Source organism: Mytilus trossulus, chromosome 2 (assembly GCF_036588685.1).
Source record: "Mytilus trossulus isolate FHL-02 chromosome 2, PNRI_Mtr1.1.1.hap1, whole genome shotgun sequence".
NCBI classification, from domain to species: Eukaryota; Metazoa; Mollusca; class Bivalvia; order Mytilida; family Mytilidae; genus Mytilus; species Mytilus trossulus.
Genome location: NC_086374.1, coordinates 81,795,181 through 81,809,016, shown reverse-complemented (window position 1 = coordinate 81,809,016; position 13,836 = coordinate 81,795,181). Strand labels below are relative to the sequence as shown.

At 33.7% G+C, this 13,836-nt stretch overlaps 1 protein-coding gene across 1 annotated transcript; it reads left to right on the top strand.

Moving 5' to 3' along the window:
- Positions 1-3,167: 3,167 nt before the first annotated feature.
- Positions 3,168-11,125, top strand: LOC134705448 (uncharacterized). Its single transcript, XM_063564175.1, has 4 exons — positions 3,168-3,272; positions 9,252-9,344; positions 10,628-10,718; positions 10,943-11,125. Exons 1-4 carry the CDS (start codon positions 3,261-3,263, stop codon positions 11,104-11,106), a joined length of 360 nt encoding a protein of 119 aa, XP_063420245.1. The 5' UTR covers positions 3,168-3,260; the 3' UTR covers positions 11,107-11,125.
- Positions 11,126-13,836: the final 2,711 nt, after the last annotated feature.

Sequence of the window (13,836 nt, the reverse complement as noted above, 5' to 3'; positions counted from 1 at the left end):
CCATATTACGATTCTACCACGCCCTTGTCGTTCTCACTACGCGCTTCGTACGACCTGACTACGTTCATACTACGAACATCATTCTCATTGTTATTTTCACATAAAATATATTGAATCTCTCCAGTTTTTGTTTGTCTGTACGTAATTGGACTTCTCCATTTTCTCTAACGACTCAACCATGCTACTCGTTTTTATACAGACTAGACTGTTGTTTTTCCCGTTTAAGGTCAAGGAACAGTAAATGGGCTATGTCGCAGATTTTGCTAAAAAATTGCATACAACCTTGGCTCGTTGAACTACAACTGAAAATCGAAAAAATAATACATTTATCTCTTTTATTTTCTGAAAAGTTGCAGATTGATTTCTCTTAATATGGGTGAACATTTGTATAGAAAGCACATAAAATCGGCGAAAAACCCTCTAAAATTTGTCTTAAAATCGCCTAATCTCTAATTCTACTCCATAGATTTTTCTTAAAAAACTATATATTTTTGACACATAAATTTCTGTTTTAATGATATAAAATAATCATAGGGTCACCGACTTCGTTTTTTGTCTAATAATCAATTTGTTACCTTATTGGTAGTGAAAAACGTCAAAAATCAACGTTTTACGGCCCGCAACACGATAACGTTACGATTATTTCGACGTTTTGTTGGTTTTTTCATAAAGAACGCAACTATGAATGATGAATACCGTAAAAACGAAGTCGGTGACCCTATCTTTATTTTGCATCATTATAACGGAAATTTAGGTATCAACAACATATAGTTTTTTAAGAAAAATCTATGGAGTAGAATTAGAGATTTGGCGATTTTAAGACAAATTTTAGAAGGGTTTTCGCCGATTTTATGTGCTTTCTATACAAATGTTCATCCATTTTGTAAGAATTCAATCAGTAATATTTCAAATTATAATTGAGATAAATGCATTCTTATTTCGATTTTCAGTTGAAGTTCATCGAGCCAGAGCTGTATGCCAAATTTTACTGAAATCTATGACATAGCCCATTTACTGTAACTTGACCTTAAATGGTTTTACACTAGTAATTTTTGGGGCCATTCATAGCTTGCTGCTAGGTGTAAGCCAAGGCTACGAATTGAAAGCTGTACCTAGGCCTATAATGGTTTAATTTTATAAATTATTACTTGGATTGAGAGTTGTCTCATTGGCACTCATATCACATCTTTTTACATGTATATATATTACCACATCTGTGTCATCTCTGCTATCTTTCACTAAAATATCGTAATTTGAGCTTTATGGACCAGTAATAGGTTTTAATTTCGGTTGGATTTGTCGGTCGGACATCTCTGCTTGATCAGGATTCGTTACTATCAGAGTTCCTTTTGCTTCTACATCAACCCCTACCACCGCGCACATTTCTTCTAGTAGATTTTGGTGGCATGACTGTATTTTTTCGTCGAAGTCTACGTATTAATCAGAAAAAGAAAGGATGGAACTGCATTGATTTGGAACTCGATCTTGACGTTTATGCTGAGAATGAAGTAGGATCGCGGATTTAACGTTGTATAATCGTGGTAAGAACGTGCTATAAACGCAGTAGAAGCGTGGTAAGGTCGTTTTGCACTCGGATAACTCGTGGTATGGTCGTAGTGAGAACGTGATAAACGTAGAAAGATCTTGATAAGCGTAGTGAGACCGCAAAATAAGCGCGGAGAGAACGTGGAATAATCGTAGCGTAGAAGCGTAATGAGGAGGTAGTTACATCGTGAAAACAAAGGAAATTTACATTTTCATGCCGCTCCTGCCACGAAATCATCACGGTCTGAATTTATTTTAGATCGCGCTGAGCGTGGTGCGATCGTGGTCTAGTGGGACTGGGGCTAAAGCGAAACAAATCCAGGGTACAAACTAAAACAGAAGGACAGACATCAAATATAAAGACAACAACATTCCAACATAAACACTGAACTGAAACACTGAACTTCAAACGTCTTACTCTCTTCGTCAAGTCGATACACGTACGGTCAAGTTCATCATGTAAAGTACGTAGTGCAAACAAGATATAATTACTGTTCGGTGTTCTGAATTCAAAACATAATATTCTGTCTAAGCCCTTTTTCAAATTTCAAAAAATACTTTATGACAATTGTAAGATCATATCTTGCTAGCAAGTTTCATTGTGTTGCACACAAAAATCTATACATATTTCCAGACCATCCTTGAAGAACAATTTCCAATGTCATTTTTCCAAATACACGTACCAAACTGCAAATATCACAGTCGTAAATCAATACAAACTTCCCTTCAATATTAGACAAATATTGCGTTTACATTTTCTCGACATGCAATCTTCGGTTCTTGTAAAGTCTACATAGATCTTGTAGGTTTGTTTCTGTGGATGCTGCTAGATTTGCTTTCATGAGTCATTTTTAGAAAAATGTTCAAAAAATTACAGAATGCTTTTAAATTCCCATGGTTCAAGTTGCAAAATAAAATCTGTATGTTGTCGGCTACCACCACTAAACAAATACGATCTTGTCTACATTTAGATTGACTTTCGTTTCCAAAGCATTACGATATGATGTAATGGGCATCGACGGTGCAAATATTGGCGAGACGACAATTTAAACCATTAGTATGCATAGTTTTATGGCCATATATTTCAGATTCTTTCAGATTATATTTCTGTCTTATGTACACTAATTTCAATGTTCTAGTCAATCATAAAATATACAAGAAACATATCGTTTAAGAAATGGTTATTTAAGTTTCAATTTATGGTCGAAAACAAAAAGTTCAAATGTTCTGACTGTAAATAGATCAACTCGAACAGCACATCTTACAGTAGGTTGGCATACCTAATTATTTTCTTATATCATTGATAATGGAAACAGAAAATGTATTAAAGATACAAAAAAAAATCACGATCGAGGAGAAATAGAAGCCCAAGGCCACCCGTGATGTTCAACAAAGCAAGAGCAATTCTGCATTCGAAGTCTGTACTATTTTAATTATCTTGTTTTTTTTTACAACCCGACAATTTTAGCTGGAGGCAATCTCTCAAAGTAAACATATTTTTCATGTTGATAGACGGATTGAAAAACATTTTCTTTAAATTTTACATTATATTTTTACATGCAAACCAGGTAAAAAGTTACATAATGGATTTATGTTCGCTTGATTAATTTCTGACTTGCATTTTTATCTTTTTTCTCCCAAGCTGTCACTTAGTATGAATATAAACTAAAACTTTGTAAAGGTCATTTTTCATCTGATGTGCACAAGGAATAGAAATGAAATTACTGGTAGGTTTATTTTGACAATTTTATTTGTATGTATTTTTACTGATACTGCTACTATACACATGGAAAAAAGTATTGCAACACCTTGATTTTTCAAAACTTAAAAATCAGCCTTTCTTTTTAGATGATATATAATAAGATATTTGTATAATATTATTGAAACATAGTTTATGATAACATTGGCATTGAAACGAACAAAAAATGTTTGAAAAAAAAGTGATTTATATAACCACAATATTAATAACAAAATGAAGTGTTTTTTGTACAAAAAAAAGTATTTTACAACTTTTACTGTAGTCGAACTTTACAATGTCAGATATTTCAAAATTTATCTTCAGATGACTGTTCACATAATGGTTGATCGTTATACGCCAAAGAATTAGTACTTTGTGCGCAGCGTCCATTCAAACGGATAACCGCATCTTAACGTCTTCTGATTCCTGCCAAAAATCGACTAATTTGTTGTTAAGGTAGCAGCAACCATTTCTGATGAAGGGCATTGTTTACTTCATGATGTGTTTGAACTGGGGTGTCCTTTCGCGCACTTTCCGCCCAAAAGTGTCCCATATATGCTCGATATGGTTCGAATCTGGGCTACGATCCGTCCAAGGAAGATGACCCGAATTCCATTGGAACAATGAATCTTCCTCCACGATGATAATTTTCAACTTTAGCGAGATCTGCACTACATTGGATACGGAAAACTATGTGTCTGTACGAAAGCAAAGGTCTCTGAAATGGTCTTATCGCACGATAACCAGTAGCGATGAGTCGATCTCGAACAGTTCTTGTTAAAAGGCTCCTATATGCCCACCACTCTCTTGTCGGGATTGTATTGTATGCAATGGGTTTCCTTCTGACCAACCTTTATTATGCTTGATTTTACCTAGCAAATGGTATAAGGGTCTTCTTTATCTTGAAAGGTCTTTAACATCGTTTAGTGCCATTTTTTATTCTCAAAACGAATTATAGTGTAATGATGATGACCAACAATACGTGCAGTTGCTACAGCGACATCCCTGCTTCTCTCATGCTGATAAGCTGTCAACTTGCTGCAGTTTAGAGTTACAAGGTGTCAATCACATAACTTTAAAAACTTGGTTATTTAAAGTGTTGAAAACAATGAGGATGAAAACATCTGTTTTGCTGTTTACGGGTACAGTAACTGCATGTGCAGATAAAAACTTACCGAGTCGATATTTATTGATTAAACTCAGGTGATACTTAAATAATGTTTAAGTTGTTCTATTTTACCAAATTATATCACAAAAAAATAAAAAGATTTTTTTTAATTTCAATTTCAATTTTGTGTTGCAATACTTTTTTTCAATGTGTATATTTTAAAAACTGTCTTTTTTGGTATCTGTATTATGCAATTCCATCTGGTGGCAACGACTAAATACAATTGAATGGACAGTGTTCGTCTATGTTTAAACTGAATATAAAATGAAATGAAACTTCGTGAAAGTGGATAACCGCATGCCAACTGATTTCACAGGACCAGTCGACAGTGAATGCACAAATTCCGATAGAAATGACATTAAAGTATCTTGTTACTTGGAAAACAATTATCATCATTACTTTCCCATCGTTATTTAAGTAACGAAAATATTAAGTCACTAATACACCAATCATCAGAATCAATAATACGGCTAATAAACTCTACGTTTTCATTCTCTGTCTCTGGGCCCTGAACAAATAGTAAAGCTGAAACAGTTTGATAAAATTCATCTGAAATGTCTTGTAAATGGTCCTTGTTACTGAGTTTCGTTGTAAAACTAAAGCAATTGTAATTGTGTGTAAATCATTTTATTTTGATTGTCATAGACAAAATCTAGTAACAATTAGAGTATATTTCTATTCGCTGGTAATTGCTTCCATGCCAAATTATGTTTACGCTTTAGATTAGTACTAAAAGAGAGACGAAAGATATCAGAGGGATAGTCAAACTCATAAATCAAAAATAAACTGACAACGCCATGGCTAAAGATAAAAAGACAAACAGACAAATAATAGTACAGAAGACACAATATAGAAAACTAAAGACTAAGCAACACGAACCCCCAAAACCTGGGGATAATATCAGGTGCTCCGGATGGATAAGCAGATCATGCTCCACATGTGGCACCCGTCGTGTTGATTATGTTATTACAAATCCGGTTAAAAGTCTAATTTGGTAACATCCGTTGAAAGGGAAGGGTTTTGTAGTTACGACAAAAGGAACATACATACCATTTGCAATGTGTTTTTTTTGGTTCTCAACAATGAACACTGTGTTACTAACATCGGTATAAACAATGGTATTACACGACAAATCAAGAGGAAATCTTTTAAAATTGAGAGGTAATGAGCCGATACTTTGCTCTGATAATTTGATGTAGATGTCCCATGATAGATTGCAAATGCATCCATATTAAGATACTTAATCCTATAAGAATAAGCAAGTTTGCCTATGACTTAAAGACAGAACATACAATGTACTGAATAATTTTCAATATCTAGAAAGGTTTGAGATGAATTTGAAAAATTACCAGATGGTATACTCATCAATGTCTTTATGTTTTCAATATTGAATCCTCTACATCTCAATTATCTAACAGGCTACCACATTTTTTGTTCTACATTGGGTACGAAACTTGTTTCAATTGAATTACTTGTAAAGAAACATAAAGGCAAACCTAAGTACCTTTGTATTACATGGAAATTAGAGATATATTAATTTGCTTTTAATTTGCCTTTTGTTTTGAGTTTTTTGCGCCAAATGTGTTTGCTATATTTACTTCACCATTAATTAAGAAGTTAAAAGCGGGGATGTATACAAAAATAATGTGATGTTTGGGTCATAAATGTAAATATCATAAAACACTGAATGTATATCATACTTGAAACAGTAAGCAATTGCTTCTTATTAAATACATACTACTAATGTCTTCAAATTAAAACAAGTCTTCCATAAACGATGGATAACACATCGACGATCTAAAATAAGCTTTTTCTTGATGGTGCTTTGAAAAGATACAGTAAGTGTTTTTACTATGAAAGATTTATCATAACGTTCTTAAATAAGTCAAAAGATTGTCGATTGCTTCAACAACGAATTCGTTGTTTTTGCATTGATGAACTACTTATATGTATAGATTAGAACATGCCTTTTCCATATTTGCCCTAGTATCACCGCGAGACTCTCATATCGGCCTATATATGGAAAAGACATGTTATAATCTATTTATCACATATTTAAGTTTTGCAGAGAGGAGAAAAAAAGTTCAATTACAACACCGTCATTGTTCGCCGTTGTCGTTAAAGACACAATGACGTCACTTCATTTGGAATCCGGGTACAATATCAATATACTCTTTTTTGCCCCGGACAATTTTGAGGTTATTGCATATGCAAAACCTAAGGTATTCATAACAAATATGTGATAAGTAAACAAACTGACTGACGTGTCGTATAAAAGGGTATGTTATAGCCTAGTGAAATAGAATTTAAAATAAAGATAAACAAATATCCATGCATATATTTATGATATCATAGTGCTTTTATTGGCTGTTTATATATATTGGAATGAACTTGGTCGTAATCATGAGTTACATTTAAATCGGATATATTGTTTTCAGAACTATGAAAATGAAAGATGTATTACCAATATGTTTTTAACTGATCGCGCGGAACTACGTTTTTTAATTTGCATAAAGACAGTCGATTTGAAGATGTGTGTGATAAGGATGATTGTCGGTACAATTATAATGATTTTTAATCACCTATCAGTATCACAAAACAGTATATACAAAATAAGAGTATACAATATTAGACCCAAAAAAATAGTTTAAGATTTATATCGTTTATTTTTTGCTAAACCAGAGTATATTAAGTATCGGCTATTGTCTTATTCGGTCTCAAACTTTTTTCACTGCAACTTATTCCCGTGGCCCCCATAAAAGCCTTCGGAATATAAGCAGTGGCAGATCCAGAAATGTTCATAAAGAGATATTAACTGCATAATAGGGGCGGCGCCAGTCATGTTTGAGTGATTCCCCAAAAAAGCCAACCAAATGCTTTTTCTCACAACTCAAAAGGTTGGGAGGACGTTCCCCAAAATCCGCCTCTGGAAATGAAGATAAAAGTATTTGAAAACGTTAAAGAATAATGACATAAGCATATTTGCAACTGCTGTCGTCATAATTTTATTTTTATATTCATCAATTCTATAGTGTGACAATTTTTATATGTTTTTTAAACCACGCTTCACAAGAAAAAATAAACGACTGTGTATCATTGATTTATTTTGCGAATGCACATATAGTGTTTACATATTTTAACAGGATCAATGACTAAAACTAATTGGACCTTTCATTGATGAGTTTTTTTCCCAGAATACTTATCTATAAATGGACTGGTCTATAATGAGCGAATAGGGTAAACTCTGCCCAGTCAAGTAAAATAATTTAAGCAACCGTCTAGGTTTTTTTTGTATCTTTTTTGTTTGATTGAACTTGCGCTTACGACGCGCCATGAATTCAGCCTTGATGATTTTATTTTAATATTCCAAATAAATTGGCACGGGATTGACCTCATTTTTTTTCCGGTTACGCAATGGGTTGCATCACTATCGGCAATTTTAATTAGCTAAATAAAAATTCAGAACTTGTCAACAATTTCATTTACATTTTCTCCATCGAGATCCGTTTTAGAAATGTCAATAGCCCAAACAACCTGACTTTATCCTTCATAATTCCGAATTCAATTAAAATCGAATGTTGTTACTTTCATATTTCCATTTGCATTATTGATCTTTTTTTAAACTTCGGATGTAACAGATACAGTTGAGCGCCTCGATTGTCTATATGATATCTCGCAAATAACATCATCACCAGGTTCTATACGCTATTCTCCTCTATCCTCAGATGGTTGTTCAGATCACAGGAATAAACTTATATTAATAATCGAACAGTGAAACGTTATCTTGCTGAAAGAAGAAATATGGTGAAAATTCCCGCGAAACAATGTCAAAAAGCGGGAAACTCTGAAAAGATCTATAATACTATAATTTATATGGTTCGCTACTGACCCCGTACGGATCCATAGGGGGTTAATACAATCCATAGGGGATGAGGCCGGACGAATAACGAATTTATCGCACGCTGGACTTTTTGTGCTGCGTGTTTGTTAAAAAATAAACAATGAAACACAATAACATTTATTGATGACTTCACAATTAACGCGTCATGAACCCCCTATATGAAATTTATTAACCCCTTTCGGTCTCATATGGGGTCACCAAGTGACGGCGTTAAACCAATCACAGCGTGATAATTTACCCGCGGTGCGATAAATACAAATAATGAGAGCATATAGGAGAAATTATTTCATTGTAATTTTCTTTGTTCAAACAAATGAAATTATAATGATTACTTTGTTGTATTTGCTTGTTCATCAACTTCTTTTACATAAATTTTACTGTTTTTTTTTACTACATAAAAGAGGGGCGAACGATACTAGAGGAACAGTCTAACTCATAAATCGAAAATAAACTGACTACGCCATGGCTTAAAATGAAGAAGACAAACACACAAATGACAGTACACAACAAACAACATAGATAACTAAAGACCGAGCAACACGAACCTCACCAAAACCTGAGGCTGGTCTCAGGTGTTTCGGAGGAGTAAGCACATATCCTGCTCCACATGTGGCACCCGTCGTGTTGCTTCTGTTATTAGCCTGTTGTTAGATATAAATAGATGTGGTATGAGTGTAATTTCTGTTTTTGTTTCCTTTAATCATTTCCTTTTATTTATTTCTATAGATAAATATGATTGTCATCTGGTGTTGGTTCCTATTCATGTTCAGTCTCATAAATTACATTTTTTTCTGAACATTTTGTTCCTACGACGATAAAAGTACAACTACTTGTCACAACAACTTGCCACTGCTATGTAGTATCTTGACATAAACAAAATGTGGAACTTTTCGTTTCAGATTTCAGCAGTTTTATTCCTTTTATTCGCTGGTGTAAACTGTAGCAACTATAGGAATCCATACATCGAGAATCTAAAACAGACCATGTGCAAGGTATGTTCATAAGAAGTCTATTTAGAATTTGTAAACTTACGAACAATTAAATTAGTTATTTATACATCCCGCCATTATGTTATTGTATTATAGCTATTTTTTATTATTGTCTTTCGCTTTTGATAACGTGATTTGTCCACGAGTGTATTCATGCAAGTTTTGTTTTCCTGTGTTCACAAATTTGTTTGGTTTTATAGTGATTGCGATTATGACAAAATGTTGACCGCTGCACTCTAATTTTTTGACATCCTTCTCTATGTTGTCTTTTTGTTTTGATAACACATAATTGTCAATATATTGTAATGGTATGCCACTGTCATATACGTGAGAGGTTTAACTAGCTAAAAACAACTTATTTAATCCACGATTGAAGGGACTTACGTTTTTGTTTTAAATTTTCTCTAGAGTCCGCTATTGTTTTATATTACTTTAAACTAACGTGGTTAAAGAACTAGTTCACATACCAATCTAGAATCTTAAATCTAAAGCTTAAAATCTATGACAAATTTACATTTCTCATCAGTAATATACTCTCTGCACCGTCGTATGCTGTTTACATATCTTAGTTAATACGTTATGCTCGGGTATGTCGTGCATGTTCACACTTCACGGACTTCGAAAAACAGGAGTGTTATCCTTACGCAGAAACTGCGTCCACAGAGTTATGAGATGGAACGATTACAAGTTACATTCCGTAAATTTTATGGACACCATCACAAATTGGGTGATCTATAGAATGTGTCTTTATCTCTAACTAACTTATGACATTTTTACGTAGCCTTAGATTGTGGTTTACTATCCACGTCGTATGTTTCCAAAGTAAAAAAACGTGACTTATTCCCGAATATGCCTGGTTAGCCGAGTGTGAAGTTGCATAGCAATAAGACGAGTCTCGGTATATAAATATCCAACATTCATGTATTTAGTTATGATGTTTCTTTTGTAATGTTATTCCTTATCGTTTATGATAATCTGTATTTGTGGTACAATTTACACATAGCACATTTATCAATAGCCTTTTAGGATCATATTAGGATAATTATTTGAGCAAGTATTGTGAAAATAATTTAAAAACAAAAAATGTGTGGCTCTCGTTCCATGTGTAATTGAATGAGTTTTAAGATACTGTTTGTGGAGTCCTATGCTGTCTTAAATAGGACATTTCCGTTGTTTTTCTGTTCTTCATATGTGGTAATGTACTATCATATTACTCATCTACGCATTTCTCTGTGCTTTCTTTTGTAACCATATAGATCATATTTTTATTGTTATTATTTCTTCAGGATAGAAGCTGTGGATTTGAACAAGTTTGTGAAATCATGAATGTGCAGTGTATAACCGCACCATGTCCCCCTTTAACCAGATGTGCTCAAAGTAAGTGTCAATCATATTAAATAAATTCAAATACTTCATTTTTTGTTCGTTTGCATAAGGGAACATTTAAATACGACAAAGACTCTGATAAAGAAACCTTTTTCTTGTGATTTTATTTTATAAAGTCCTACTATGCGTTTGTTGCGAACAACCCTTCCCTTCAATAAACAAATTTACTCTTTATAAAGTCCTGTGCTTAACAAGTCGTTGTTTTATATTTCCAGCATGGGGAGCTTCGTCCAAGGGTGGTACTTGTCCAACAGCAGATGACAGCAGTGTCAGTATGATTCAGTGTTTTGGGGATTTCGGATGTGGTTTAAGTAACAACGATGTTTGTTGTCATAATCGTAATACTCAAACCTCGTACTGCCACACACCTAAAAAATAAATATATGAATACAAATATTGCTACTGTTCAGTGTTGAAGGCCATACGGTTGGTTATAACTACGTAATACTGTCTCTGATGGATATATGTCTTAATAAGAAAGTTTTCACATTTCTTAAGTTTTATAATTATTAATATTTATGTTTAATCATTTGTGGTAACTACACGTAGAGTTCTGTCCTGTAGAAAGCCTCCTCTGCTGTTTTTTTTTAAAAGAGGGGCGAAAGATACCAACCGAACAGTCAAACTCATAAATAGAAAATAAACTGACTATGCCATATGGTTAAATAAGAAAAATACAAACAGACACATGATAGTACACAAACACAACACAGTAAAGTAAAGACTAAGCAACACGAACCCAACCAAAAACTGGGGGTGATCTCATGTGCTCCGGAGGGGTAAGTAGATCATGCTCCGCATGAAGCACCCGTCGTGTTACTCATGCTTTCATGGAGATCCCTGATATCCGATAGATCTTACAAGTAGCAAAGATAAAATACTCTTATACCTGAGGTACAAAATAGTAGATTCATCTTAAGACTGTATATGATTACTTTGCAAAGAATGAATATTGTAAAATTTGTTTTTTTACTTGAGTCCAAGTATTCAACCAACTGCTGTGTGTAGCTACCCTGATCTTATAATTGCAATCCAAAGAACAGAACCAAATGTTTGAAGATGGACAATAGATGAAGCATCATATCCTCTTCGTCACGGAAATACTCGTACGGTCGAGTTCCTGTTGATACATTATGTATAATGAGTACTAAAGATATTTTCACTGTTAAAGAAACTAGCCTTTATTTCGATTTTTTGTTGCTGTTGATGACAGAGGTTAACATATCGGTGTATTATTACTTATTATGCTCGTCGATACATTTTGAATTGATAAAATAATTCATATAATAATATCTTACATATATTACAAACAATTCTATTGGATAACAACTTATCACTTGACATGGAATAATTCGGTTAATTTTCATTTAATTGCAAGGGAGGACGAATAACCCTTAAAATGTACACCAGCGGTGAATAACCCTATTATTCACCGGCGACTAACCTTTTTTAGTGTCTAGATTTGCACTCGAGTTACCTCCCATGAAAATGACGTCACAGACGGAAATAAACAAGATGGCAGCGTTCACGTTACACCGATAACCCATCGAGAGACGAGGAAAATAAGGCCTTGGAAATGAATAGGCCTATATTGCAAGCAGCCGATGTTTTCTCCTATAAACGGTCCCTTTTCAGGACCATTAATATTTTACAAAAAGATTCTACCTTTGTTGTACATCCGAGAAATTCTAGAACACAAACATGACAAATGTATTTTCCTGAGCTATTTTCAAACGTCAGCTTGTGTTTGTTATGTAAAATATAATGTTCAAAGGGCCCTTCCACCGTTAATTCGGTATAATAAAACAATTGTGGCCCCTTAGAATCGATGAATATCCAAAACTGTCAACCCTTAAAAGTTATTTCACTTCGGGTTGCGCCGTCATTGAAATAACCTTCTCATGTTGATAATTTTGGATATTCACCTTTTTAACGGGCCATAATTGTATATTCAAGACAATTGCAGTTTATAAGATGGTTGGCAATAAGGCATGCACAGACATTATGGTTTCATTATCAATCTAAAGACACTTAGCTTAGAAGAATACATGTACACAAGAATAAAATACCTGAACAGTTCCAAGCCGTTATATGTTAAATTCGTTAAATGCTCATCATTTTGCCGGTTTTTTAAAGTATCTAAAGAATGTCACAACTATATTCCCTTTGGAAAGAAAATATCACATAGCTCTTTAAGAACCACGCGATTTATCTATTCTTCCGATTTCAAGCCGGAACATACGTCTCCATTTGCACTTAAATCTCATAGATTCAATGCTTTTTTGTGTTACATACTGGACTCATGAAATGAACATCCTTATCTGACACAGAGTGTAAATATTAAGGTGTTTTTAAATATATCAATACTTGGTAAAGCAAAAAAATACTAAAAAGACGATAATACAAGGTCTGCCATAAAGTTAAAGTATTCAAACAAGATAATTGTTTTAACTGAGTTAATATCATTTATATAATTTTTAGGGTAAACATATTTTCCTTTTTTAAAAGCTTAGTAGCACGGTGGGTATGGTTGTCCTGCGAGAGAACGTACTGTGCTGGTGATTCGGTCCTGACGGGTGCTGGTGATCAATGTAAAAATGTAAACAAAGACGAAAATGACGATTTTTGACGTTTTCACTCATAAAAAATGGAAGAAAACAGTTGAGAGTTTTCAATTTCGTTTCTTATGGATTCATATATAAACCATTACAAAAATGACCCTCTAAACTGTTCCAGTAAGCGTAAAACAAAAATGCTCATTTTCAGAAAATCTCGAACTGAAAAAATAAAACAAAAGTGTTCATAGAGTCCGCTTTCTATACCGCAATCCACGCGACAAAACAATTTTGTGAAAAAACATTGCAATTTATTAAAATTTAGCATTTTCTCAATTTATTCATGTCCTTATACTGTGCTGGTGGGTCCTGTCATTGTGCTGGTGGGTCCTGATACGGTGCTGGTGATTTTGGATAAGAAGTTGGTCATATTTGAAACAAATGTTACAAAATCAATAAAATTAGCCAGATAATTGTTGCCAACAGGATCTATGACTCCTATTTTAGCTCTTGTGCATCCATTTGGCTGTTTAATATGTGTTTTCAAATGATCT

What these genes read in the sequence shown, in the direction of transcription:
- LOC134705448 (XM_063564175.1), top strand. An exon ending in TAAAACAGACCATGTGCAAG is followed by an intron (nt 9,345 to 10,627) that starts GTATGTTCATAA and finishes TTATTTCTTCAG; the next exon opens with GATAGAAGCTGTGGATTTGA. An exon ending in TTTAACCAGATGTGCTCAAA is followed by an intron (nt 10,719 to 10,942) that starts GTAAGTGTCAAT and finishes TTATATTTCCAG; the next exon opens with CATGGGGAGCTTCGTCCAAG.